The sequence below is a fragment of the Amphiura filiformis genome, chromosome 20 (genome assembly GCF_039555335.1).
Source record: "Amphiura filiformis chromosome 20, Afil_fr2py, whole genome shotgun sequence".
Classification (NCBI taxonomy): Eukaryota; Metazoa; Echinodermata; class Ophiuroidea; order Amphilepidida; family Amphiuridae; genus Amphiura; species Amphiura filiformis.
Window position 1 is genome coordinate 1,158,604 of NC_092647.1, and position 27,258 is coordinate 1,185,861.

At 35.6% G+C, this 27,258-nt stretch overlaps 1 protein-coding gene across 1 annotated transcript in view; it reads left to right on the forward strand.

Moving 5' to 3' along the window:
* The window catches only part of LOC140142990 (semaphorin-5B-like), a 404,016-nt gene that overhangs the window by 354,919 nt on the left and 21,839 nt on the right, over positions 1-27,258 (forward strand). The window contains 5 exon segments of the mRNA XM_072165019.1: positions 928-985; positions 4,612-4,747; positions 11,772-11,917; positions 23,068-23,138; positions 27,000-27,079. Coding sequence (XP_072021120.1) covers positions 928-985; positions 4,612-4,747; positions 11,772-11,917; positions 23,068-23,138; positions 27,000-27,079 — 491 coding nt within the window.

Below are 27,258 nucleotides of genomic sequence, written 5' to 3' on the forward strand. Positions count from 1 at the left end.
GGTATTTGAGAAGAGAGCGAGATGGTTTTCATTTTCAAATTTTACGTGAAAATAGATCTCATATTGTTTATCATTTTCATGGTTGCTTCATAAACCAGATCATACATGTATGTTATTGCGTGAGCACAGTATGAAATAGGGTCCAGAGTAGTTAGCAATACCTCCCTGCTTCGTTATGATACCATGTAATTATTAATAATAAACGGATTCCTAGCTATGAGTATTTATGACCCTGAGGCTACAAATATTATCTATGATATTCAATCGTTCACTCTTGGCCTTGGCCCTCAAAAACATCCCAACAATCTCAATGTATAACAAAGTTACAGTACCTAAAGCTGCCCTTTGTTATTTTATTACAATTATATGTCATGATTTTGAACTTGACCAGCATTTGTTATGGTAGATGATATAAAAATGCAACCGGCAGCTATCTTTCATAACACTGTATCGCAATTACGCTGATATGTGTGTAAAGCAGCGATGTGGAAATTAGTTTATAATAAAGGTCATTAAATGAAATAGTTGTGATTATTTTTGATTACAATTAAAACATATGGAGCCTTGTTGATTGGGTTGCCTCTTGGAAGCCACCATCATCATCATCATCGGGTCATATGATATGATTATTAAAAGAAATTTATGTTACACATAGAGCGCTGTTGGTAAATAGTGGAAACACAGTTTGACACTTTTTAAGAAATATGGCAGTATGCATTACAGGGTTGAAGAATGCAAATTGTCAAGAAAAAATTTATTTTTCTGATCATATTATTATTAAACTTGTTTACGGCACTTTTTCAAAATGTATGTAAATAGAATCCAGAAATAATGCAATTTTGGCTTAGAAACTGTATGTGGCAAAATTAACACATTTGGTACAAACTAATAATCATAATTGTGATTTCTTTTATTTAATTTTTGCAGAGTCCACATATTATGATGCACAGGCTGAGATGATCTATGCGGTTTATTCCACACCAACGTAAGTATATTGAAATTTGGAAATATTGCATAAAAAGATTTGATATTTTAAAGCTATCATACCGTTCCCTTAACCCCATGATAACTACCTGCCGATTGGTCAAAAAGAAGTTTTCATTATCAATTGGACCAATCAGCAACATTGTTAGAATAATTTCACCACACAAAAAAATAGGGTGAATTATTTTCAAAGCTCCATTCTGATTGGTAATTAACATGAAGATATCATGTAATTAACCAATCAGAGGCAATGTTAGATTGGCAGGTAGTGCTCATGGGGTTAATTTCAGGCAATGTCATCATAGAAACAGTTCACAATCCTCTGTTTTAACATTAATTTTACAGAACGCAAACTTGAACCCTGAAATTAAAAAGTTAGGAAATTAGTATGTGAAAATCCTCTGGAAAATCCTTCTGAAGTCGTATTTTGCATTAATCAGTGCATTATCTGCTTTTGAATAATCATGGCAAAATAACATAATGATATGAGTGATGGACGCATATTTAGGGAGTATTATACCGTTTCAGTAGTCCAGGATTTTAATGGTGCTGGAAGATTTGATCAAAAGATCAAAATTACTTGAAATAGATATCCATTATTGATCAAATCAAAGGTGTTAAAATGTTGATTACCTCTAGAATGATTGGCATATATTGATAAGGGACTGGGCATTCTTTATTATGCTAACTATCAAGTTTTTACGGTATCTAATTTAAATGTCTGGTAAAAGTGTTGCCACACCTTTGGTGAATCCCCCAGTGCCACTTGCTCCTTGACTACATCTAACGATGTGACCATTCCCTTAGTTGACAGAGTTCATCAAATCACTGCATGCTTGCCAATTCTTTGGGTGACAAAAAAATCCATAATAAGCCAAGAGTTTGCTGATCCTGATCTTAATAGGAGCAGATAAGCTTATCCTTCATGTCCCTGGATTAGTATCCAATCCAGTTAGGTTGGTTGCTGAGATAATCCCCAGCTCTTGTGTAGAGTCATTGTGACCAAAACCCGAATTGGAGATCACAATGACCGGATTACTGAAACAAAAGCAAGTTATTGGGATGCGGTAGACACTAGATCTATACAATGAGTACTCCAGACAAAGTATATACGTAATCTATCATAAATAAATGTATCAGATTTATTTTATTTTTTTCAACCTGATTCCAACTCCAATACAAATAATTCGAGTACAAAAATATTATAATCTATTTTTTTTTTTATAACACCAGTGGTTATATTAAGTATATGACACAATAGTATTCTATTTGGATTTGAATTTGAAAATCATCCACTCAGATTTGAATTTAATAATAATAATAATGATCAACAATAAATGTCAATAAAGTCCAAGTGCATGATTAATCAAAAAGTGGTTTCCAAAACGTAACGGTCAATCAATGTTCGCTTCAACCAAGCGCCATGTTGAAAGTGAAATTCCAAAATTTAATATAAATTGATTTGACCGATTTATGATCTAAGTTTCTTGCAATTTAGCTGTGTTTTGAAATATCAAAATTAATATGTATAAACCTGTTTAATAATACACAACATCACAAAGGTATACACAAACCCACGGCCGTTCAATTGAAGCTGATCCGAAGAATTGGTACCGATAATGTATTCGCGATAAGTTCATGCGTAAATGACGATAAAAAAATGCCAAACGCTGATCGCGAAAGTTCATAATCCGGTAGAAAATGATGTTCTATATCCAATTGAAGATCGGGTCGTTGTTGTTGACGGAAGTTGTGTGCGAGGTGAAGTTCAAGTGGTGAAAGTGATTCCAGTCGTTGGTAACCAGTAGCAAACGAAAATATGGTGAAAACCCCTTAACCCATCCAGTTCCTCAAATCAAAATATGGACTGGAATATAAACAAACAAATAACCCAAAATTTGAAAATACGTGCGCAAGTTGAATAGACTTTTAATACAAAATATCAAAACAATAAAATACGCACTTTCATTTTTAAATTGATGCACACGACCACTTTTAAACCCCATTTAATTAACAAGGGCGTGGCACTGACGTCATCTAATTTGCATACAGGTGCATCTCTTTTGTTTCCTTACTTGCACAACAGTACATTTTCTTTCCAAAACAGTTGCTTTCGCAATCCACGAAATTATATAAATATTTCTCAATGTCGTAAATTCTCATTTCACGATTGTAAATTAGGGCCTACATATATACAAATAATACAAACAATAATATAAACACAGCAACGATATTATAGACTCCCAACATTTTACGGGAAGAACTATTCTCACAAAACCGTTTTTTCTAATTCATTCAATTACAATTTCTTTAGCTGAATTTTTCTTTTAACCTACATTTTGGACATTCCCAGCCATTCATTTCTTTAAACGTGGGAAATTCTTTCAAGTTCAAGAATTGGTAAATTGATGAATCAAATAATTACCTTTCCAAAAATTGGTTAAAATTTTCCAACACAAACGCTTGAGATCAAACATGCTAAAAGAAACTTTCCAAATTTCCAAATTAAATATTTCGCCATAATTAGGCCCAAATTAATTACATATACAAAACAATATATTTTACTTACGTTGACTTCAGATATAGTTTATGCGGCGTTGCATGCATCGCTCTGGTAGTCTCTTGAGAACACCCACGCCCAGGACTGCCATCACAGTCTCAAGTGTCTTCAAATACCAGCTACCGGTCTAACCTCAAAACCAGGAAATTTTACTCATCGTCAAATACATAATTGACCTCAATTGCTCATACTACGCATGCAATTGCCAAACTGAGTAATTACTTTCACAGAGGTACTGTGACCGCGCCCATTAATAAAGGTGAACCACCAAGGCGGTGGCGATGAACCCACGACTTTACACCGCAGAAATTATATCGAAAGTAAATGAAAACGCTCTTCCAATGCGCACGTTAAAATCGGGTCACAATACTTCCATTGTGATTTAAAAATCCCGGTATAAATCCAGGTGGTCCGATTAACTTACAAAGAAAATACGAAAATATTAGCACGCGTGTGGCGCTATGCCTGAAAACTTAATGATCAAGTGAATCAGACGGCGCTGGACATTTACAGAAATAATATATTTTAAAAAAATGCGAGTTCTGACGTGACAGTCATGATCTTAAGCCTGTGAGCCAGACACTTAACCTTAAGAAGATGCTATGAAACAATATCACCTTTTACCTGTAAAATGTTGACTTTACACAAGATGTCCTGTTAAATATTTATGAAAAAATGCCTAGCATTAACATAAAAATAATCCTTAATTCTGTTGTCGTGTCGATATTTATTTGAAGTGAACTGTATCCTCAAATGAGTTTGTATTCAGTTTAGGAAAGGATTTTTTTTTAATGAAAATAAAGTTTCCTGAAGTAATATGTTGCTATACAAGGGCTAAAATCAACAATTTAGGTTGCATATTCTACCCACAGGGGTTTAGTCCATCAAGAATGACCTTGGTGGAAGAGGGATCCTAAAGCTAGGCATCCAGGTCAATGTGGCAATGGAATCTGTATGTAGTCTTTTAGAAGGACTACAGGGTCCCAGCATAATTTACAAAACACCACATTTTGTATGTATTCAAGAATTTAATCAAACCCTTTCATATTTTATATTTCGCTATACAGAACTAGCATTCATGGATCAGCAGTATGCGCATATCACATGTCGGCTATAGAGGCCGCTTTCCAGGGATCCTTCAAGTTCCAACGTAATGCACACTCAGCATGGGTCACTCAGCCTAACTCTAACCCACAGTTCAACGTAAGTAGAAGTACAGTATCATCATGCATGGTAGCTTTTAGTAACTTTAATCTTTGACCTATGACCTGACCCCATTAAATATTCTTACTTTTTTGTCTTTCGATTCCAAAATAGCCAACATACTGTTAGAAACACATGTCCTCTTGCATACTATTTACAAGAGAATATTTCATAAGAACTCAACTTCTGAAGTATGTTTTCATACAGTCTTGACCTTTGACATGTGACCTCTCAAAATTACAAACAAATACAAATATTACCATATAACTGCAGTATCCTTTCCTCTTTCAACTTGAACCCTTTAAATTTAGTCTCAGAATTAATCTGAATTATAACCCCTACATGCAGCAACAATTTACAATAAACACAATATAAACCATACAGGCCTACGGTCCTACACAACACCCTCTTAATTCTCAGGTCCTTGAATCCTCTTGCAATTCTCCGTACTGATTCCAGCAAGCATAGGGCTTCCATCATGGTCCCTGGGGTTGAACGAGACATGGGACCCAGCACTGCTTGTTTGTTTGTTTGTTTTATTTCTTCTTTTGCCTGGGTTACTCATTCAGTGGATGTTTTAAGGTATCCTCTGTTCTTCCATGAGGCCCAGGGGTTCCAGCAAGCATAGAGCTTCCAACATAGTCCCAAGGGTTAAATGAGACACAGGACCCAGGCTCACCCAGCACAAACTAAATTTTGTGCTTGGAAGAAACTAATATGACTAATTTTTGTATGGTTTAATTTGTTTAGTTGCCTGGGGATTTTTAGATGGCACAGAGAACTGGTCACATTTGAGGTGCGATCAAACACCGTACTATCACGCCCACAATCTGTCTACCATCTTGGATTCCCTGTCCTAAAGGCAAAGTTCTTGTGTGTAAGATTGTATACACAAATATGAACTGCAGACCCTGGTGACTGTGTGGAATTTAGTTCTTCTCTGAGTTCCTTGGGTTTATGTTTTATATATTAGTGTGTGCAAAATATGAAACATGGACACAGCTATTTAATGGTTAGTACGCTAAAACCCTGAGGCCCAAACCGGCTCGAATTGTAGGCGAACATTTTGCATCAAACGAACCGTATTATATAAAGATGTTCGAAACATGATTGAAACTAATTAATTTGAAACATTTTGACACTTTTAAACCTGGGATGTAATTGAATACACGAATTGTTTTGATTTGATTGAATTCCAACCAATGTTCACCTTATGAATAAGCAATAACACCCATGCACAGACAATGATTTCATTACATAAAGTCCTAAGGCTTTCATTGTATTTATTATACAAAATTGCAGGGTGTAACCATGTGAAACTAGCTTGCTTTGCTTGCTTGCGGCCAATATATTACTGTATTCACAAAATTGACAAGTTCTTTATCCACGTCCACGGGTCCACATCATGTGGTGTCCAATGTACAAAAATATTACTGCAGACGGTCCCAATTTTGGATGTATTCTTTCTTGTAAGCATTTCCTTTACAAATTACATCGAAAGTTGCACAAAAGTTTACATCCCTTAAGTTTTGCAAACCAAAATAATTAAGTTGTAAAAAAATTGGTGATATTGTATTTCAAAGTCCCGCAACTCTTCTCGTGTGGATCACTGTGACTATGGGCCATAACGAATATTAGTTCCATGATCATATGTGACAGTAACAGTTTCTGAGCTGATGATGATGTTAATGACTAGGTCAAAGGTCGCAAGGATGCATGTGGCTTGTACATGGGTCAATTCAACTTCAAGCTATTATGTGTTTGCAAGAGGGGGATGTGGTTATGATCCAGCTAGGGGGCAACTTTGCCTCCCATCCCTGATAAGAGTTAGGTAGGTTCCCGGGGGCACTCAAATATGACAGTGTACGCATGCGTGACCAAATTTTTTTCAAACACCCCCTAAACGAGTTTTACCCTACCAGCAAATTTAGCCCCTTAATAAGGTAATTTAGTGTAGAATTTACTCCCTAATGAGTTTTTGGCTGGTGAAAATGCAACAAATGTACCCTTTTTGGACTCATAATTTACCAAACATTTGAAAAGGTACCCTAAACAAGTTGTCCGGTTTCAGAAAACTACCCTTATTCTTGAAAATCACTGTTTTTTACACCCTAAACGCGTCACGCTGCAGTAACTTGCCTTGCCTAAAAAACACCCCCTTTACTCGCTTTTTTGGTCACGCATGCATACAGACCATTTATGTGAGTGATCCCCCCGGGGTAGGTTCCCACCCACGAGTCTTGTCTACTTGCGGTTCTTTTGATTGCATATTAGGTTTAAGTTGCTAAGGAAGACATGATGTTTTAATGAATTACTACAGCGACCACTGATGTACACCAGGTAATTGAGCCTGACATCAATTTCAATATCATGTTATAAAATTTATGCCTGAAATCATGGTTGTAAATACAAATTGGCTAAATCAGAGAAGAATTAATTTGATAAGGATTGAAAATTGGCAAATTGTCCTGTAGCCTTTGGCTATTAAACTTATCATATTTTAGTAGTTTTTATTTGTTTACATTTCATGTGACAGAAATGAGTTCATTTTAGGCCGGGGGTCACTCCCATTGTGGCCTGTACACCATCCGTGATAGTCAACTTTTGAAAAGCACCCTAAACAAGGATTTAACCCTTGGCTAAAACCTGCTAAAACAATACCCTAAACAGGGATTTTATTCCTTGCATCAAATTTCATACCCAAAATTTCATTTCCGCGTATTAGCAATTGCAATTTTGCTACTCTTTTTTCCAATATTTCATGTTTTTGACACCCTTAACGCGTTACGCGCATATCGTGCCTCCCCTAAAAACTACCCTTTTACGCGCTTTCATTATCGCGGATGGTGTACAGAGCCACAATGGGAGTGACACCCCGGATTTTAGGTCTGCAAATTTGTATTATTAAAATTTGATGAAAAGTAAATTAATTTTGTTGAATTTTGACAACAGAGACTAGTTTTGAATGTTTATGATTTCAGAAGACTTGCCCTTGACTCAGCTAAACACAGCCCGTGGCATGTTGATACAATGCAAGCAGATGAAAAATGCTCCAATCAGCATAGGCCTTTTGGGTACACACATTTTGGTGCAATTATTTAGAGAACTGAAAGGCATTTTGAAAAAAAAAAATCATTTTTGCCTCCTTTGTGCCTTCAGATTAAGCAAAGATTTTCTTTGCATAAAGTATTAAAATATTTTAAGGCATATTTATTTTTGTCTGTACCCTAAAGATGATACTTTTCTTTAGAAAATAGCATAGTAAGTCAGTCCGATGAATAACCCACTAGAAACACAGCTCGCTTCACGAAATTGACTCGATCGATTTCTCAAAGTCTGACAAAATATATTCATCCCTTAAGTGTGAATTGTATCGGAGGAAAAAAAAAGATGAACAATTTACAGATAAAAATTCCTTGTATAAACCATGCCCAGACAGGTCGCTTCTCCAGACGACTTTTAAAAGCGCCAGCAGCCATCGGCAGGTGTGCAGCGGTGATCGGCTCGTACATCTCATCATCAAAACTTGTCTCAGGTGTAAATCTAGTATCTTCACAAAAATCGTCTCGCGTAACTTCTGCCTGGAGATGTTGCCATTACCCGGTTCTTGCAGGCATCTATTTTTAAGGTTACAGTTTACTGTCAAGGCGGCTGGAACGATGAGATGATTTACACGTCTGTCAAAATATCGTTTGTCGGGCCTCGATTTTTCTGTTGCTTTTGTCTGCAAAGTCAAAGTCGGTCAGGTACTCAAGTTTGGTTTTGGTAGGGACGTGCCGCTGAGATTTTGGAAGTAGACCCATAAATATACCTATTTTTCAAGAAATTTGGACCCATTGATATACCAAAAGTCAAAATTTTTGGTCGAATTTACCCAAAATTGTTTTAATTTTTACAAATTTCTCTAAAAGTTTGGGAAAATTTTGAAAATTTTGGCTAGATTGAGGAAAAATTGGGCTGTTTTCCGAAAAACTTGAGAAAATTTTGAAAAAAGGACCCATTCATATACCAAAATAGGTTTTGAAAAAGGGGTCATTGATATACCAGAAGGCTGAAAATGCTACCCATGTTTGCGGCATGTCCCCGTATGGTCATTTCTACTGAGTACCCCCCCGGGCTTGTCTCCAGCGGGATAATTTGAACGCAAGAATTTCATCTCTCTTAAAAAATGATTTTTTTTTGGTTGCTGTGGATTTACCTAAAGTAACCATCTTCGTTATTGTCTGCGATGCATCGTTCAGCGAAAGTATTCCTTTAAGCTTATAACAATCAAAGTATTTGTACAGCTCTAGCATCGAGGGACCTCCAGAGGGTGCTTGGCCCAATTCAATGTTAACAAAATGTTTTTCGAAGCACTCTCATTCCATCATGCTCTCTAACCTTGGGATTTGAACATCGCTATTCTTGTTTATCAATCCAAAGACAAGGGATTTATTGGAATCTTTAACAAGATGCAAATAAGAAACATATGTGATGCGATCATGGGGAATGAGTCTAATGTCGCTGACGTTGATTTTGAGTTATTAGCAAAAAAAGGGAACAAATTCTTATGTTTCCTGTTGTTTTCAACTACTGATAAAATACCTATAGCTTGGTAATCAGAATTTAAATTTTCATGAGGTTTGCATCAAAATGTAGCATTTTTCAAAGTGCTAGTAACTGTGTAAAAAGCTTTATATATTCAACATTGGACACATTTCCCTCGATTGTGTCACGTATGAAGGATAGTTTTTTTTGGATGGGTTCTAGGGGGATATGCATGGATGCCCTGGGAGGGGCATTGTAGGCCACCCAGAATGTAAACAGACAGTCTAAACTTGAACTAGAAGTCCCTTAGAAAACACTCATACTTTGATTGCTCTTTTAAGTAACCTATTTTTGTCAACTTATTTCATTTTTTATTTCATAATCAGACATTTGTGTGAACTTGAGTTTATTTTTCTCCATAATTATGACATATTACTTTGATATCTGAACTCAATAATCATTTATCATGAAAATAATTGCTAAATAAATTCTATCCAATTTGGCATGACCTATAAATGATTTAGAATAGTGCTCAATTGCAGCAAATTCATTAATTTTCCACTGAGGAAATTTGCCAAATTATGTGATAGTTTGACTTAACTTATCATGTAATAAGAAGGCAACCTTAGGTATCCTTATGACCTCTGACCCAAACAACTTAATATTAGGCCTATATAAATGCACTTTCGACAGTTTATAGGGGGCTAGGTTGACAAAAATAGAAGGGAAAAGAGAAATGTTTTTAAAATAATAACAGCTATTTGCCCTTTGTGCTGTGTAAATGGCATCTTTCACTGTTTTAAGAATAATTAACCCTTAACCTTTGACCCATAGTCTGCAGTCATCATACTTTCTAACAATAATAAGCCAAATATTTCTTTAATGTTGACAAGTTTCCCTGTTTTTCATCTTTGTTCATCTTAAGGTGGCTGTGTACTCTCAGACATGCATGTAGTAAAAGTGCAATAACTTTGTAATTATTCACAAAAACATATAAAAGTATACATTTTTATGAAGGCAAGACATCAATAAATCTTAATATAAATACAGATTTGGGGTAAAAACAACAATTTTGAAGAAAATCACAAAAAGTGAGTTTTTGGCAATATTTGTTAGGTACATCATAACAAAAAACACTCTTTCCAAAATATTTTATTTTGTTTTTAGCTCAATCTTGAGGCTCCATTCCAAAAACGTTTTTTAATTTTTTTGATATTGGCCTTATTTTTTGAGATATTGACCATATAAGGCATCAAAATGAACTTTTAAAATTCAAAAACGCCTATTTGCACAAAATGATGCCCACAATCGGTAATAGACCAAAATATAAAAAAAATGAAAACCGTTTCTTGAGTCGATCATGCTTTTTACGATGATCATATTTGCTTACCTATAGATGCTGTATTTATTGAGTTATCGTAGTACCTAAATCGTCATTTTACCGAGAAAATGATCATTGAAATAATGGCCGTTGAAGTTTAAAGTGGTCACATTTTGCACTTTCATCGAATCTCACAGGAGAATCGACAGTTTTCGTTTTGTAACTTATATTACGTGAACATTGGGTAAATCCACAGCCCTTGAGAAGTTTGAGCGAAATCCATTCATAACTTGATATTTAAATCGGGGAAAGAACTTGAAAAAACCCACATTTTATCAGCTAAAACGGAGCCATTTGACCACTAGGTTTTTGTGAAATCAGTGCTTCCGTGGTGTTTCCATAAGTTGCGCCAGCGCAAGCAGATAAGCGTCAGCGTATTTGTGCGTTCACAAATTGCGCGATACACATAACGCGATGAGTTGTTCTTGCCGTGTACCTTGCTGGTACAACAAAGATTTTCTTTCCTTTTCAATTTCAAACACGAGTGGAATAGTGAAATAAAATCCTTAAAATATTGCAGTTGGAGTTTACAAATCTGGATTTTCATTCCTTGTATTTATAAAAAACATAACAAGGTACAAACATATCAAAAAACTCAATTTTGAGAAAGAAACAATGGCTAGAGTACACAGCAGCGTTAAGGGGTACTACACCCTCCATAAATTTTGTCTATTTTTGCATTTTTCTCAAAACTAATAACACAGTGGCAACAAAAGTTATCTGTATTATAGGGGCAAGGAATCCAATTACTACACTGGAATTTCAGTGACCCAAGACAAGCGATTAGTTATTTATGACAAGAAAAGAGGTACAGCAAGGATGTACCTCATATCCTATCATATTTACTGAACCGCTTGTCTTGAATCACTGAAATTTCAGTGAAGTAATTGGATTCCTTGCCCCAATAATATACATAACTTTTGTTACCAGTGTGTTATTATTTTTTGAGAAAAGTGCAAAAATAGTCACAAATTTACCACAGGGGTGTAGTACCCCCTTAAGAATAAGGAATGACCTATGACTTTTGACTTCAACTACTCTTACTATTACTAACATTTTAACAATACTAACGATCCCTCTTTGACTTTTGTGTTTTTTTTGTTTCCTTTCTCCCAGCAGTGCAATGTGTTAGGTGACACACACTCACGCCCCATGCAAACTGCGAGGGAGCTGTTGGAAGCGCAAAAATATCAACTGATGGATGAAGCCGTGCAACCGACAGAGATGCAACCACTGTTTGTTGATACAAGGCCGGAAATGAGGTAAGCAGATAAAGTTTTGGGATTGGGGGGGGGGCGGGGTGAGGAGGATGGGGGGGGGGAGGTGGAAGCTGAAGACAGGAGCTCTTTAAGTACAACAGGTTGTACCTCATTTCAAATCGTAATTTTGAGTATGGTCACTAATATTACCTACAAAAGCCACTTTGAAGACATAATATGCCTGGCCAGTGTGGTATTTAGTCACAAATGGAATAAACTGACCTGTTTAGGACTGGTGGTCCCTGATTGTAAATTTGGACCAGAATTTCATTTAGCTTCATAACCATACCAACCGGAAGTAGTAAAAAACCAAACAACACAAAACAAAAGGATGAATATGTTTGTCCTTATATATTTCTATGCATTTGAAACATATTTGTTAACAAAGAAAGAAAAATAGCGAAGAATAATTTGATATGGTAATAATACACCAGAAGTCAACAAGTTTTCATCGTAGCCCTGTGTTCAGGATATAAGAATAACACAGACTTTCCTGATTCTGCTATAGAATCCAACATGGCTTGCAGAAACATCTGTCAATATGGACTGTAATGCTTTTGCACACAGTAAATAGGGTCCACCCTATGAAGGCGGCCAAATTTTGTGAATTTTCTTGAAATAATATGCCTTATTATGAGAACTACAGAAAACTATGTAACTAATACTAGGCATGTTTGTACTCATTTTTGTGTATTTGTAATGCACATAAAATACAGTGGTAAAAATATGAAATATTTTAATTTTTTTTAAAACAATGTTATATTGGGGACTTTTGTCGTCTGCTTTTTAATATTGATGAAGAAAGGGTTAAAAACTTGGTGCTCACTATTGAATGTCTGTCTGTTACAGTCCCCTCCTATGCATTGTAGACTGTACATCCTTTGCCTCAGTGGAAGGAGGGAAGAGGGAGGGGAGGGTCGTTGTACTTCTTAAGTGGGTCCCACCCCACCAGAGGAGAGGTAATCTGGTTTATGGATGTTAATGAACTGAAGCGCTCATGGGTGTTCTAAATTATGGTGGAGATTACAGGTTTTCTATGTTTTTAGGGGGTAGAGATTTAGAAGTTAATAACTGCGCATCGGTTGTTTGCAGGGCATTGTGAAAATCTAAACATTTTGTGTTTGGAACCGAGGAATATCCTGAGGTACGTATCCCTGATTGATGTTCCGGGGTCCAAAGCAAAATGTTTAGATTTTTCACAATGCCCGATATATTAATGATGCAAAGTTACTAACCTCGTTCATAACCGTCACTTTTGTTTCTTCACTTTACAAAATAACTAACACAAAATTGTGTAAGAACTGATATGATGGAGGAATAAATGAAATAATGTGCCATGTAATATCCACCTTACTTATACTCTACTTAGTGAAGTGTTGAAAGTAATAGGATAAATGCATCTTTCACATCCCACTTTATTCCACACCCAGGAGAGGCCATAGGTAAATGATAAATATCACTAAAAAGCTTTCCGCTTCTTGATGAAAAAGAAGATTTCCCACAGATTTCTGTTAATTCCTTGAATAATTTATTTTGAAAAAGCTTCACTAGGATCTACAACATGTTCATCTATCAGGGCATAGTTCTTTAAATCCAACACATTAATTTTGTATGATTCATGGAATGACCTGTGAAACGTTGGGTACAAAAACTCATACTCGGCAAGTTGAGGTCATATTTTTGCACTATGATTGTTTAATTGAGGTTATTGGACTATGCCATTGAGATAAGGCTATTGTGTTGAAGTTGAGTTGAACATTTATTACAAAATAGTGACAACTCGTTCCTTAAAATTCAGCCTTAGTTATCATCTGCAAAGATTAAGTTTTCTTTGACATAAATGTTCATAAATATTTGCGCAGAAAGTCACTTCAGACGTTATCATCAATATCAATGGGAAATAATAAGCTTCTAAGAATACTCCATACAAATCTCTCTTAATTTCCAAAGCAAAACATTCCACCAGCCAATGAACTTTTGCGCAGGGTCAAGTAAATGTACAATTCCTCCTCTGCTCGGAAAATAGCAACGATACGTCGAGAAAACGATCTTGTTAATATGACTTTGAATATGAATGATTTCCTTTGTCGGGGGTTGGTTACATCTTTGAAAACATCATTCAATTAAGTTCATATCCATTGATATAAATGAAGCGTACACTCTTGTAAATTGTTATAATCATTTAATATCATATCAAGATATTTCTATCGTGGCGTGTTTGCCTAGCTAGTCCAGACCGACAGATCTCATCTCATTTGCTCTGATTAAAGGAGATAAGCATTTTTCCACTTCATCTTCTTGGCATCAAGCCTAGGATGCGTGTAATTAAAACTAAATATTCTATACAAATTTTACACAGGGCTGTCCATGTCAACTTTTTGATTTAAATTGAACTGGATTGATCCGAATTTGGGTAGAAGTGAAATTTCCAGGATGTATTCATTTGTGTGGGAGAGGGAAGGAAGATGATCATGCATTTACTAAAGTATCATCTTAGGTTTGCATAAAACAGAAACACTTAGTTTACTAATTTCTTGTGTTTTTGAGATCCGTATATTTTCTGCATGTTCCAGATTTGTAAGACACTAGCTCCTTTTCCAAAAATTCTCTGTTTGTTTTCTCTATAGTAAACACCTCTGTGGATATTAGCGATTTTAGCCATACCTTATAATTATAAATTATGACATTTACCTCCAAAAACCATTATTTTGCTCAGCTTTCTTAGCCTGTTCTTTCATTTTGGAAAATAAATAAGTTGTCTCTGATAAGGTCGCCAAGACCCATATTTAGTCCAAATTAATGCATTTCAGTTTGTATTTTACAAATCTGGTCTGCACACCCAAACTAAACTTAAAGTTGAGTACCCCCTCCCCATCCTTCCCTGTGTTGTCCACATGAGAACAGATTTAGATCGGATTAGTTCAGGGTGAAAACCCCGGGAGTGGGGCGCTCCGTAACATCAATGATGCACACCCATTTGTATACCCCCTCAACCCTGACCACCCGCTCCCCACCTCATGTGAATACACCTTACACATTGACATGAATTGTGTGCACATTAATTCAACAGGCCAGACCAATCTAGTTTAAAAGTACGTACGTAACTAACCCAATGATTTGATTTTGAGCGCATGTAAGTAATTAGTGTCTTATGTTTCATTTTTGAATTGCTAATGAATGGTGGATCATCATGATCATTGCCCTTGCTGTCTGACAAATTTAATTGATTAAAACAAAAGATAATTAAGATGAGCAGGTTTTGAGCATGAACTTAATTTAAGTTTGATAATGCAAATAGAGGACCAAAGTTAAATTTAACTACCATAAGCAAGCGTAATTGTGTTTTGTTTGACCACCAGTTTTACGATAAATACTGCATAGAGCAACCATAATGAATATCCCATGCAAAAAAGCGTTTCATAAAACAAATGTCTGTTTTGGGAATACTGCATATTTAACATTTCAAGAAAATCCCCCCAAAACACATACACCCCCTTTACAAAGGCACACAAGTATACACATCCACCCCTACCCACATTAATGCATGCACTTTCCACACAATTGATCTTTTCACTGGAATAATTATGAACTCTTTTGAAAGAAAATGCATTTCAAGGAGTACAAACTGTATAAATGCACACTAATAGTACAGTGATTATTGGTATAGCATTATAAATTTTGAGAAGCTTTGGGCCTACAAGGCAGCTATTATCCTCAAGTACATGGATAAGCTTACATTTCATATTTGTTTAAAAAATGCACATGGCAGCTATATGTCTTGATTCAATTACATCTGATATCTACCTGGATAAGCTTACAATTCATATTTTGTATTCATCCACAAACATAAGCACTTATCTGTGCAACACTAACTCAGACTAACGATACGAACAGAAACCGAATGCGTACCACGTTCTGCGGAGCACGCCTGAGCAGATCCGTAACGTGACTCAGCATTGCGACAGTAAGAGTAGCTGTACAAAAAGGAAATGACATGAAATTACATTTCATGGAGTCTGTATTGGCCTTACCACCCAACTGTGCCACACTACACTGGGCCCGCTTCCTTGCGGCGGTGAAAAACTTCACTCAAAAAGTCATCGGGAATTGGAAACTCAATTGGCGTTTCAACTCGGTTAGCCCTTTTGATTTGCTGACAATTTGGCAAAGTTATAGCAAAGACAGGTTTGGTCTAGATTTATAAATAGGACGGTTGCATGGCTTTGCATGGTGAGATGGTTGGCAAGCCTGTTGTGTTTTCTTCTATAAATAAGCTTCAATTCTCTATTCATTAGGTATTAGGGAGTTAAATCTTCAAAAAGTCATAGGGAATTGAAAGTCAATTGGCATTTCATCTTCAAGTCAGTCAGCCCTTTTGATTTCCTGACAATTTGCTTATGTTAGTGAGGACAAGTTTTGTCAGAATTTCAAACAGGATGATGAACACGTTATTTTGTTTTCATCCCTTTCTATAAGCTTTTAAATATTTCTTTTAGTTTCTGTGATATATAAGTGATTTGATTTCAAAATTAATTCAAAACATCATTACGAAATACATTTCAAGCTAATTTCGGCCTCTCCATTTAGTTTTATGTAGCACTATTATTCTGACAATTTTATGACGCATTAAAGCAAATTTTGTCAAAAAACAGTAGGTATTCTGAAACAATATTGTTACAATTTAAAGCAGATTTAGGCTGAAAAAGTAGGTTTCCATACTTCAATAACACAATGGCAGAAATCTGCTTGATTTTTGCTCTATATCGCCATCTTATATAAGCTTTACCTTTGGTTTCAATTGTATTAGTGATTCCCATCAAGGAGTCAAAAATTGTCCCAGATTGGAAATGGGCTGTGCGTGCTTAATAGCTGTAAAATTTGTAGGCATTAAGTCACCCATTCCTAACTGTTAAAGATAGCAATGGGACTCTAAAATGGCCATAAAATAAGATTCCGGTTCCCATTAATGGATGACATTCAGGTAAATGAGTTTTGTATAACAGTCAGGTTTTTTGTTTCTCTTAATATTATGTGGTATTAGGCTATTCCATTTAAAATTCACACTACCCCTGTCAAAGATTTTGGAAATGTCTTCCACAGAGGGAGTTCAAATTTCCAATGGAATTATCACATTAATCAACTCTATTTGAAACTCGCCCTCCCTCTATGGAAGATTCAGGTTGAATCATTCTCAGAGGGTGTATGAAATTCAAATGGAGCTGCTTAAAGTACTCATTCCATTTGAAATTCATATTCCTTCAGTGGAAGATATTTCAAAAATCTTCCACAGGGGTAGTGTGGATTTTAAATGGAATAGTCCATTGCAAGAACCACCGAACCAATGCCAGGCATGTTTGTACTCATTTGAATGGAAATATTACGTAGATTTGACATTTTAATTATCATATTTTTAAAGTATGGTTAAATTCAGATATTTTATAAATATTTGACAAATTTTTTATGATCGTGGATGTCTTATAGCTAACCATTCACACCAAAAGGATTAAATTGCTGCAAATTGCAAAGCGAGGTTGTCCATTACTGTCACCCAGGAGTTGTACAAAACAATTGCGGTAATTTATTTTCCACTTGTGCTTAATCTATAGATGCTATTAACTAAATTCATTTACTCCATATTCCCTAATCCCTAATTCTTTGTGAACAATGGGCTATTCCAGAAAATAAGTGTACACCCCCTATAGAGGAGTAAATTTTCAATCAAAGAAATGTCTGGATTTCCAAGTCTGCTTTCCGAAAACGACTGGAATTCCAGTGGGCAATGCCACTTGAAAAAGCTTGGAAATCCAATTAAATGAAGGAAAAATCACGGAAATGTCCAAAATGAGCTCTCAAATTGAGGATTTCTGATTATGAACTATTTTTCTGCCGGATTTTTTTACCTTTGAACACATTAAAAGTCTGGATTTCCAACAGTCACGGTTGGACAAAAAGTCCGGAAATCCGAACTCCTCTATAAGGGGTGTGCAATGTGCATCTATTTTCTGGAATAGCCCAATCATGCACAGCATAGTAAAACCACTTAAAACTTGACTATTTCAATTTTTTATGCTTTTATTTAATTCTGAAGAAATTTTTGGACTAGAATTTCTTTAAAAGCTTTTTGTTTCACAAAACTGTATTATTTCTGTCAGAAAGTTTGATCAAACAATGATTAAAAACTTGCCAGAGAAAAAGTTTCATGGGCACATGAGACACTGATTTTTTTTCTTTGAGTAACACCTTTAGACAAATTAATCACACCACTTTCTAATCAAAACATACCTATTTTTACTCAAAACATGTCAACATTGCTATTATTTTATCTTCTGCTAGATATATTTTATTTATTCGTTATTTATTCAGGAAAATTCCATCAATACAAAAGTACTGGTCTCCCTGGAAGCCCTGATAACATATACAAATAACATTATAAGAATATGAATAAATAATATACAAACATATAAATATAGAACAAGTTCAAATTAACATATTAATGAGGAGGGCTACAATAAGTTCCTTATTAATTTAAAATACATACAAAATTATAAGGCATTCTTGAACTCATTCAAGCTTAGAGAATCCAAATTGGCACAGAGATTATAAGGAAGTCTATTCCATGAAGTGGCAGCTCTATAATGAAATGTTCTCTGCCCAGAAGATAATTTCCACCTTGGAACGACCAATTTCTTATGTGATTGACTTCGAGTGTTCTTAGAATGAGTAGAGGAGGTGAAGGTAAATTGAGACGACAAATAATGTGGAGCAATGTTTTTTAGACATTTAAAAACTAAAATAAGTAACTGATTCTCCCACCTACTATCAAGTTTAACCCAGTCCAGGTCTTTCATCATTTTGTCCACTGGTGTTCTTATGTCTGCATTAAGTAAAATACGGGCAAGTCTATTCTGCAGAATCTGAAGCTCATTTTTGTGGCAAGCACTAAAATTTGACCAAACAGAGCTGCAGTAGTCAAAATGAGGAAAGACAAGGGCTTGGGCAAGTGTTTTAACTGATCTAACAGGAAGATACTTTTTTACTCTACAAATAACACCAATACGTTTTGATACATTAGAAGAAAGATAATTAACATGCTCATCCCAAGAAAGATGTGGATCAAATGTAACTCCTAAATACTTATACTTATCAACTCTTTCAATGCTCTCACTTTTGTAAATGAGGGATATATTTTTATAATTAATTAAAGCTTGCCTTGTTCCAAACAACATCAACTTAGTTTTCTTAGTATTTAGAGTTAAATGATTAGATTGAAACCAGTCAGCAATTTTCTTTAGATTTGCATTAAGATTATTTTCCAGAACAGTGGGGTCAGATGAGCTTACTAAAAGAGTAGTATCATCTGCATACATTACACACTTACAACTACTATTTACTGCTTCTGGTAATGAATTAACAAATATTATAAATAACAAGGGTCCCAAGATTGAGCCCTGTGGAACACCAATATTAATATTTTTAAAATTTGATAAAGAAGAATTTATATTTACAGCTTGAGATCTACCATCTAGATATGATTGAAACCAAATAAGAGCTTTACCTTTGATACCATATGAACTAAGTTTTTGAATAAGAAGGTCGTGGTTAACAGTATCAAAGGCCTTCTTTATTATAAAAGATTGAACCTGTAACTTTGCCATTATTCATGTTATTTAATATGTGATCAGTCACATCTGATAGAGTAGTATTAGTACTATGATTACGTCTAAAGCCTGATTGACATGGATTTAAAATATTGTTACATGTGAGATAATTATACAGTTGGTCATGTACAGCACGTTCTAAGATCTTAGAAATAATGGGTAAAACAGAGATAGGTCTAAAGTTGCTGACATCACTTCTGTCACCCTCCTTGTATATAGGTGTAACCTTTGCCTTTTTCCATTCATTAGGAAAAGTGGATGTGAACATAGAAAGATTACAAATATATGCAAGGGGATGACAAATAATCGGTGCAGCAAGTTTCAAAAGTTTAGTACTAACATTACAGATACCTGAAGATTTATTATTAGAGAAATTACAAATCTGTTTAAAAACAAATTCAGGTTCTACAAAATCAAATTCAAAATCATCATGCTCATAACTCACATCAGAATTATTGTTACTATAATTACTACACTTAAATTTATCAGCCAAGGTATTTCCAATAGACGTAAAATAATCATTAAACTGATTAGCAGTTTCTTTATCATTGCCCGTAATGCCATCATTAGTTTGAACATTAGTAACTTTGGAAACATTTTTGGGAATTAATTTTCTTATAGTACCCCAAAGTTTCTTTGAATCATTTACATTACTATTAATTGCATCTGTACAGTAGGTTTTTTTCAGAGTCTTATTTAGTTTATTTACTTGATTACGAAGTTGTCTAGCCATTTTCCAATCTTCAGAGTCATTAGTTTTGTGAGCTTTTCTGAAAAAATGGTCCCTATCTTTAGAAAGTTTAATATACTCACTTGTAATCCAATCAGGATACAAGCCTTTGACCCTCTTTTCTTTCACTGGACAATGTAAATTGCATGCTTGATCAAACATATCCTGAATATAGATTTACCCCTATCTTCCAATATATATTTCATACTGGTATAGCAAGGTAGCTCAAGGCTGTGGGTTCGAATCCTTGCGGCGTCAATGTTTTAATAAAAATATTTGCAACTTTAAGTCCCTTCCTTATGTCCAGTCCACGCCTCTCAGTGTTGTTTAGTCTATGTGCAAACCATAAAGTGTTAACACTTGGAGGGATCCCCCAGTCTAATATTCAGATCTTTGGACGTATGTTCGTTTTAGCTTCAGAGTACATTTTGCCAATTCATCAGACATTCTTCCGTACTGGGTGGTTTCCCCCAGCCCAGACTGTGTTTAGGTATTTGGTCATGTATGTCATTTTGGTTGGACACACAGACTTTTCCCCCAGACCTCCAATGTTAAGGTATTTGGTCACATGTGTATGCTTGAAGGCAGAACCAGGTCAGCACAAGTTCAATTTCAAACTCACCTTGCAGGGTTAACCATAGCTGTGCAGATACTCCATGCAGATGTCCAAAACATTAAGGCATACAATTGCACTAAATTACTAAGAAGTTTTAATTATTTGTGATATTTTCATTATCCTAAGTAAAATATAATGTGAATATGCATTTAAAGAAGTACAAACATGCTCACATGTTTTGTTTGAGGAGTAAATGCACAGAATCGAGAATGGGACTTTCAGCCACACATTTTAAGCTTTTTGAAATTCTACCCACACCCTTGTTACACCACATACCAGGCTAACACTAACAAAGCAAACACAAAGATACAATAAGGGGGCAAATCAGCTTGAAAATGGCTTAAAAGCCATTTGCAAGCTGATTTGCCCCCTTATTGTGTACATCATTGCATTATTTCAATCACAGCACAATGAATAGGGATCAACAGTAAGTTCAGTAACCCCCAGGGCTGGGGCTTGATGTTAAGGCATTCTTAAACTGGTTTGGTGCAAAAATTAGTAGATTACCATACCTCCCAGAGGTGTACAAACTTAAGCACACATAGAGGGTTTAAGTCCATGTTTTACATTCAAACTAATATTTCATAAAAGCAGGGCCGTAGCAAGCGGGGCGGCCGGGGATGCCATGGCCGCCCCACTTTTTGAGAAATTTGTTATGTTTTTTTCTTTATATCTTTATTTCAATTTGGGCATATATATATTTGTAATTTGGCCGCCCCACATTTGTGATGGCCGCCCCACATTTTTCAACCTTGCTACGGCCCTGCATAAAAGAGTCTCATTTTTGGAAGTCCTGCAGCCCCTAAAATAAATCCTGGCTAGCAGACCAATGGGCCTAGACATACAGACAGACATACAGACACACTCATCTACCCAAGCATCAGTTGTAAAGTTCCACATCCTTAACACCAGTTGAACCATTAAAAATGAGTCATACACATCTCATAGACAGATGATGATAAGTGATAAATTTTAAAATATAAGCTTACATAAAATGACCAGTAGTCCCTCAGAGATTGAAGGAAATGAGGTCGTCCAATCATTCCAGTCACCTGTGTAATTTAACGATGAAATTATACCTAAACATTGGACTTGCTCTAAGTAAATACCGGTAGAGAATAGCCGCGATGAATGTCTCAGATAACTCCACACGGGGATGTACGGTCCGTTCTCAGCGAATATTATATTACCAGCCATCATTGTGTTTTTACTTTTACTTATGATATTGAATTCTGATGCAATTTCCACCCAAATAAATTGGGAAATTGTTATTTTAGGTAATATTAGAGCAGTGACCTTTTCAGTTGTGTTTTTATTTATTGTGAGATGAAGATGGAAGTCTGGTTTCACCAGGATCCACAACATTCTCATCTACCAGGGCACAGTTCTTTAACCCTAATACATTTGTACATTCATTGAATGGCCTCTGAAATTTTGGGTACAAAAACTCATACTCTGCATCTTGAGGTCAAATTTTACACTATGATTGTTTAATTGGAGTTATTGAACTATGCCTTTGGGATGAGGCCATTGTGGTCCATAGTGTTTGTGATCTTAGAAAGGCTTTTGAATTGAATGTTGGAATAATACTTGTTTTGTCTAATGATAACACTAAATGAAATAATTGATATAGCATTGGTAATAAAAGCGTTGGTCTTGTTTAAACTATTTCAAATGGGTTGTTTTCTCAGACTAATTCAATAATTGGGTCGGAGGCAGGATGGGTCATAGAGTCAAAGCAGGATGGGTCATAGAGGAATGGCATGAGTTATGTGATATTGAGGAGAAGGGGTTGGAAGCATATTGAAAGGGCAGCAAAGAAAGACTTTAGATGATATATAATGTCACCAGATCTGGTCCAATCAGGCTAGAGTCAGCAATAATGAAATTGAGATATAGGCAAAAATGAGGAGGAAAAAACCCAATAAAAACATAAGAAAATGGATATATAAAAGGTTCATAACGTTACAACCAAGTATTCAAGAGATCTGAGGATTCAACATCAGTAAGTGCAGGTACTGAGCAAGTTAGTAATGGTAGTAACTAAATTTTCAAAATTTCCGACTTTATCCTGAGTGGATCAGATTGGGTCACATACCTGAAGGCTGAAGGACAGCTGCTAATTTTATATTTTTTTTTCTTTCTGCAGACTCGACCAAATTGTTGTAGACATCGTTGAAGGCAGATCTGCAACATATAATGTCATGTTCCTTGGAACAGGTAAGAATCAGTTGGTGTGCATCCTCCAGTCTGTGTATTTGTGTTTGTGTATCTGTCTGTCTGTCTGTCTGTCTGTCAGTGGGGGTGGTTGTCTGTCTGTTCCTTGCAGACTTGACCAAATTGTACATGGCGAAGGTACAACATATAATTAATGCCATTTTCCTTGAAACAGGTAAGAATTAGATGGGCCCTATCTTCCTGGCTGTCGGGTGTCTGTGTGTCTGTCTGTTCTCACGAGGCTATGCTTGTGTGCCTTTTTTGAGTACAAAACTAGCTTGCGTGTCTAAGCACAGAAGCAAGATCTTGCAGGGGGTATAGAGGGGGTATAGAGCTCATTTTTGAAGGTATTGAAAAAGACACACAAGCAACAACCAGTCTGAACAACAAAAAAGACACACAAGATGAAAAAAAAAAGACACACAAGAGGTCCGTCAGGCGTCCGTCACATGTGTCCGTCGGGTCAAAAAGTCACATAAGTCTCACAGACACACAAGTATACCTCCGTGAGTATGTCTGTCTGTCTGTCTGTCTCTTTCTTTAAAAGGAAGTAGTTGTTTGAGTATAACAAAGATCAATTCCCAATCGGATTGAAACAAAATGTGTTACATTTTCCATGTGTGATTTCATCAAATTTTACTCTAAACTAAAATATGTTGCTAACTTGAATATCTTTATTAGATATCATTGGAGCTTTACCCTAATTAAATTGCATGCATGGAGCCAAAGTTGTAGTCAACTTTGACGACACGCACACATTTTGATAAAACCACAAACTCTAATGTACACTTTGACGTCACTATTAGATGAGACCAAGCATAGTTCATGCAAATAATTAAGCCCAGGATATTACCTCCATTCCATTATGTTGTAAGCTTAAAGTTTTGTTGGTCTTGATCATTATAAAACGTCAAACGTAATTTAGTCACGGGCAAATTGATAACATTACTATACTGTTGCAAGAGTAGCCATCATGGCTAAGCCCTTAAGATTGACAAAATCACTTTACCAGTGTGTGGTTTCTGTAAAACTAATAAGAAAATTATGTATGGAATATTTTAATCAAACATGTTTTGATGATGAAGAAAATGGAAGAATTTGGAATTGGAAAATAGGGGTTTGCACTATTCAAAACGTTCATCATGTCATCAGTTAACAGGGGGCCGGGGTACTAAAGAAAACTTGATCTATTGACCCACTCCTAGAATTAATTTACCAACATGAATATACATTTGTGATACACATGAAATTTTGTGATGCAAGAATGGCCCCAAATTAGGAACATTTGGTTTGAAACAGTCTTAAATTCATTAAGCATGCAGGGTTTGCTTTGAATTTTATATCAGTGAGAATACAGATATGAACACTGCCTATGCATAGTTACTTGTATTTTACAGTCTGTAAAGTGGTTTATACCAGTACATTTATCAAAAATATATGAAACCATTGAGCAAGTAAAGCCTGATGCTGACTCCACTTCACAGCGCGATGCGATGTTTTTCAAACATCGCAGCATCGCGCGATGAAATTAAAATGTACATTTTAATTTCATCGCACGATGTTGCGGTGTTTTAAAAGCATGTGGGGTCTACATCTCCTTTTAAGGTCATTCTACCGACCTTGATTTTGCAGCTAAATTAGAAGCGTGCACGGCTGCGATATCACAGCGCGATGCGAAAAAGTTGAACATTTTTTCAAGGACCAAAATTTCCACCGCTGAGCTCGTAAAAACCTGGCTCAGATTACAGTTTTATAGCATCGCAGCATCGCATCAGCACAATGCGATGTGGAGTCAGGATCGGGCTTAATGGACTATAATTTTATGGCATCAATTCCCATTTGATATAAATTATAATGTTAATTAATTCTGTTTGTCTTTTTTGGATATTTGAAAAGAGAGCAGAATTCTTGTAATGGTACATCATTAACTCTCTCCACGGAATTGTAATTTTTCATTACCATATTTGGAATCTGCATGAAAAATGCATAAAAATGAGTACAAATAAGCCTAGTACTAGTATTGGTTCAGTGGTACTTAAGATAGCTCTTGATATTTTGAGAAAATATGTCAAAACTTGGACTTCTTATGTTGAAGCCGATGGTCAGCATGCAGAGCATTAAAGATAAGGGTACCGGTATATTGAAAGAAAAAACAAACACAGTTCAAGTTATTAGTCATGATAGGGTGCTGGTAAAGCAATAAAGAAATCAAACGGTAGACATGGTTTGGGGCTAATTGTAATGATGGTGTTTTAGTCACCTCATTTGTTAGACTTTACAGTTGACTTTTAGTCATTATAACATAATCACTTTCACCCCCAACTCCCTGCTTCACCTATACAAGTAGGGTACCGCATTAATTACCGTATTTTGATCGGACCTTTGTCTTGTGGTTTAGTGACTTAACTGGGGGTATTTATCGCTCTAACACCAATTTATCGCCTTACTTGGGGCTATTCCTGATAGTAGTGCCGTTTCATTGAGTTAAATATGTGTTAGTTTCACATTGATAACCTACTCCTCCGGGCTACTCCTTGTGCAAGAAGGGTACCTTATTAATTACCTTGTTTTGTCTGGGCTTTTGTTTTGGTGTAACACCATAATATAAGTTTTAACTCTGCTGCAGGGTACTCGGCACTTTAGTATGCATTTTATTCTCACAGTAAGATGGCTGTAATTTGAACTTGGCCCAATTCTTTGTGAATATTCATGCCTATAAATTAATACAATAGCATCTTCAGAAGTAACAAAAAAAAAATTGAAAAGTAGTAACTTTTGAGCTATTTATTTTTCACGCAGCAACAATTTTTACATTTCAACAACTTATATTTACTCAGAATAATTGAAAATAAAAGGGTTGAAGTTCAAATAGCTGATTAAATCATACATAGCCTAACTTTCCTCCAGTAATGGTCCCCATTTCTATCAATTTTAAGTAGTTTGGGCTACTCAAAATGTTCTGAATCTCTAGGATTCACTATGCTCATCTATCAGGGTGCAGTTCTTTAACCCCAATACATTTGTACATTCATTGAGGTTTTTGAACTGTACCATTGGGATGAGGCCATTGATCCTGTACTTTTGTCCCAAGAAGTGGACCGTTTTGACGCCAATTATAATCAAAATATTTTACTTATCTTTGAAATATTCCACCTTAGATTACATCACTGATACACCAAATGTGGCAGCTATTAGTTGAAAAAGCTCATATGGGAGCCATTGCAGGTTGAATATTTTCGGCATAGATTTAGTTCTAAGTGGTTAATGAGTTATATGGGAGAGATGGATATAGCTGACCGTTACGGAATTTTAGATGTAAATGGCTTTTTGGACATACTAATGTTTATGTATTTGTGATGGATTTAGTTACATCGGTCAATTGACGTATATAGTTTTATCAGAGACAATTATTATATGATAGTATTAGGTTACTCATTACGGTTATACTTGTACCGTTGTACGCATAAAGGATTGGATAAAAAAATCACAGCGATTGTATTCAAATTAGGATGGGCTATTCCATTTAACATCCACACTACCTCTGTGGAAGATTTTGAAAATATCTTCCACAGAGGGGGTATGAATTTTAAGTGGAATGATCATATTAAGCAGCTCCATTTGAATTTCATACACCCTCTGAGAAAGATGCAACATGAATCTTCCATTGAAGGAAGGCGAGTTTCAAATGGAGCTTCTTAATGTGTTCATTCCATTTGAAATTCATATTCACCCCCCCCCCCCCTGTGGAAGATATTTCCAAAATCTTCCACAGGGCAGATAATCTGCAAATTATAACAGTAACAAATATCATGGTTGCTGTTAATGCAAGACTCACTTGTAATTTTAATGTTATTTTTTCTGCAGAGGGAGGCAAAATCCTGAAAGTAGTTAAACTTCCAAACCAAAAAGAAGCCTGCATTCTTGAAGAGCTTTGTGTAACCCCGGTAAGTATACTCCCTCCCACATCTTTAAAAACACATTAAAAGCACAGTATTTAACAAAAGGCAAAACAAACTATAGAACAGTAATTTTCTGTGTTAAGGATTTCAAACTTGAAAAATTAAGACCAGTGAAAAAGTAAAAAACCTGAATTTTAATATTATTTTTGTTGCTGTCCTTTTCT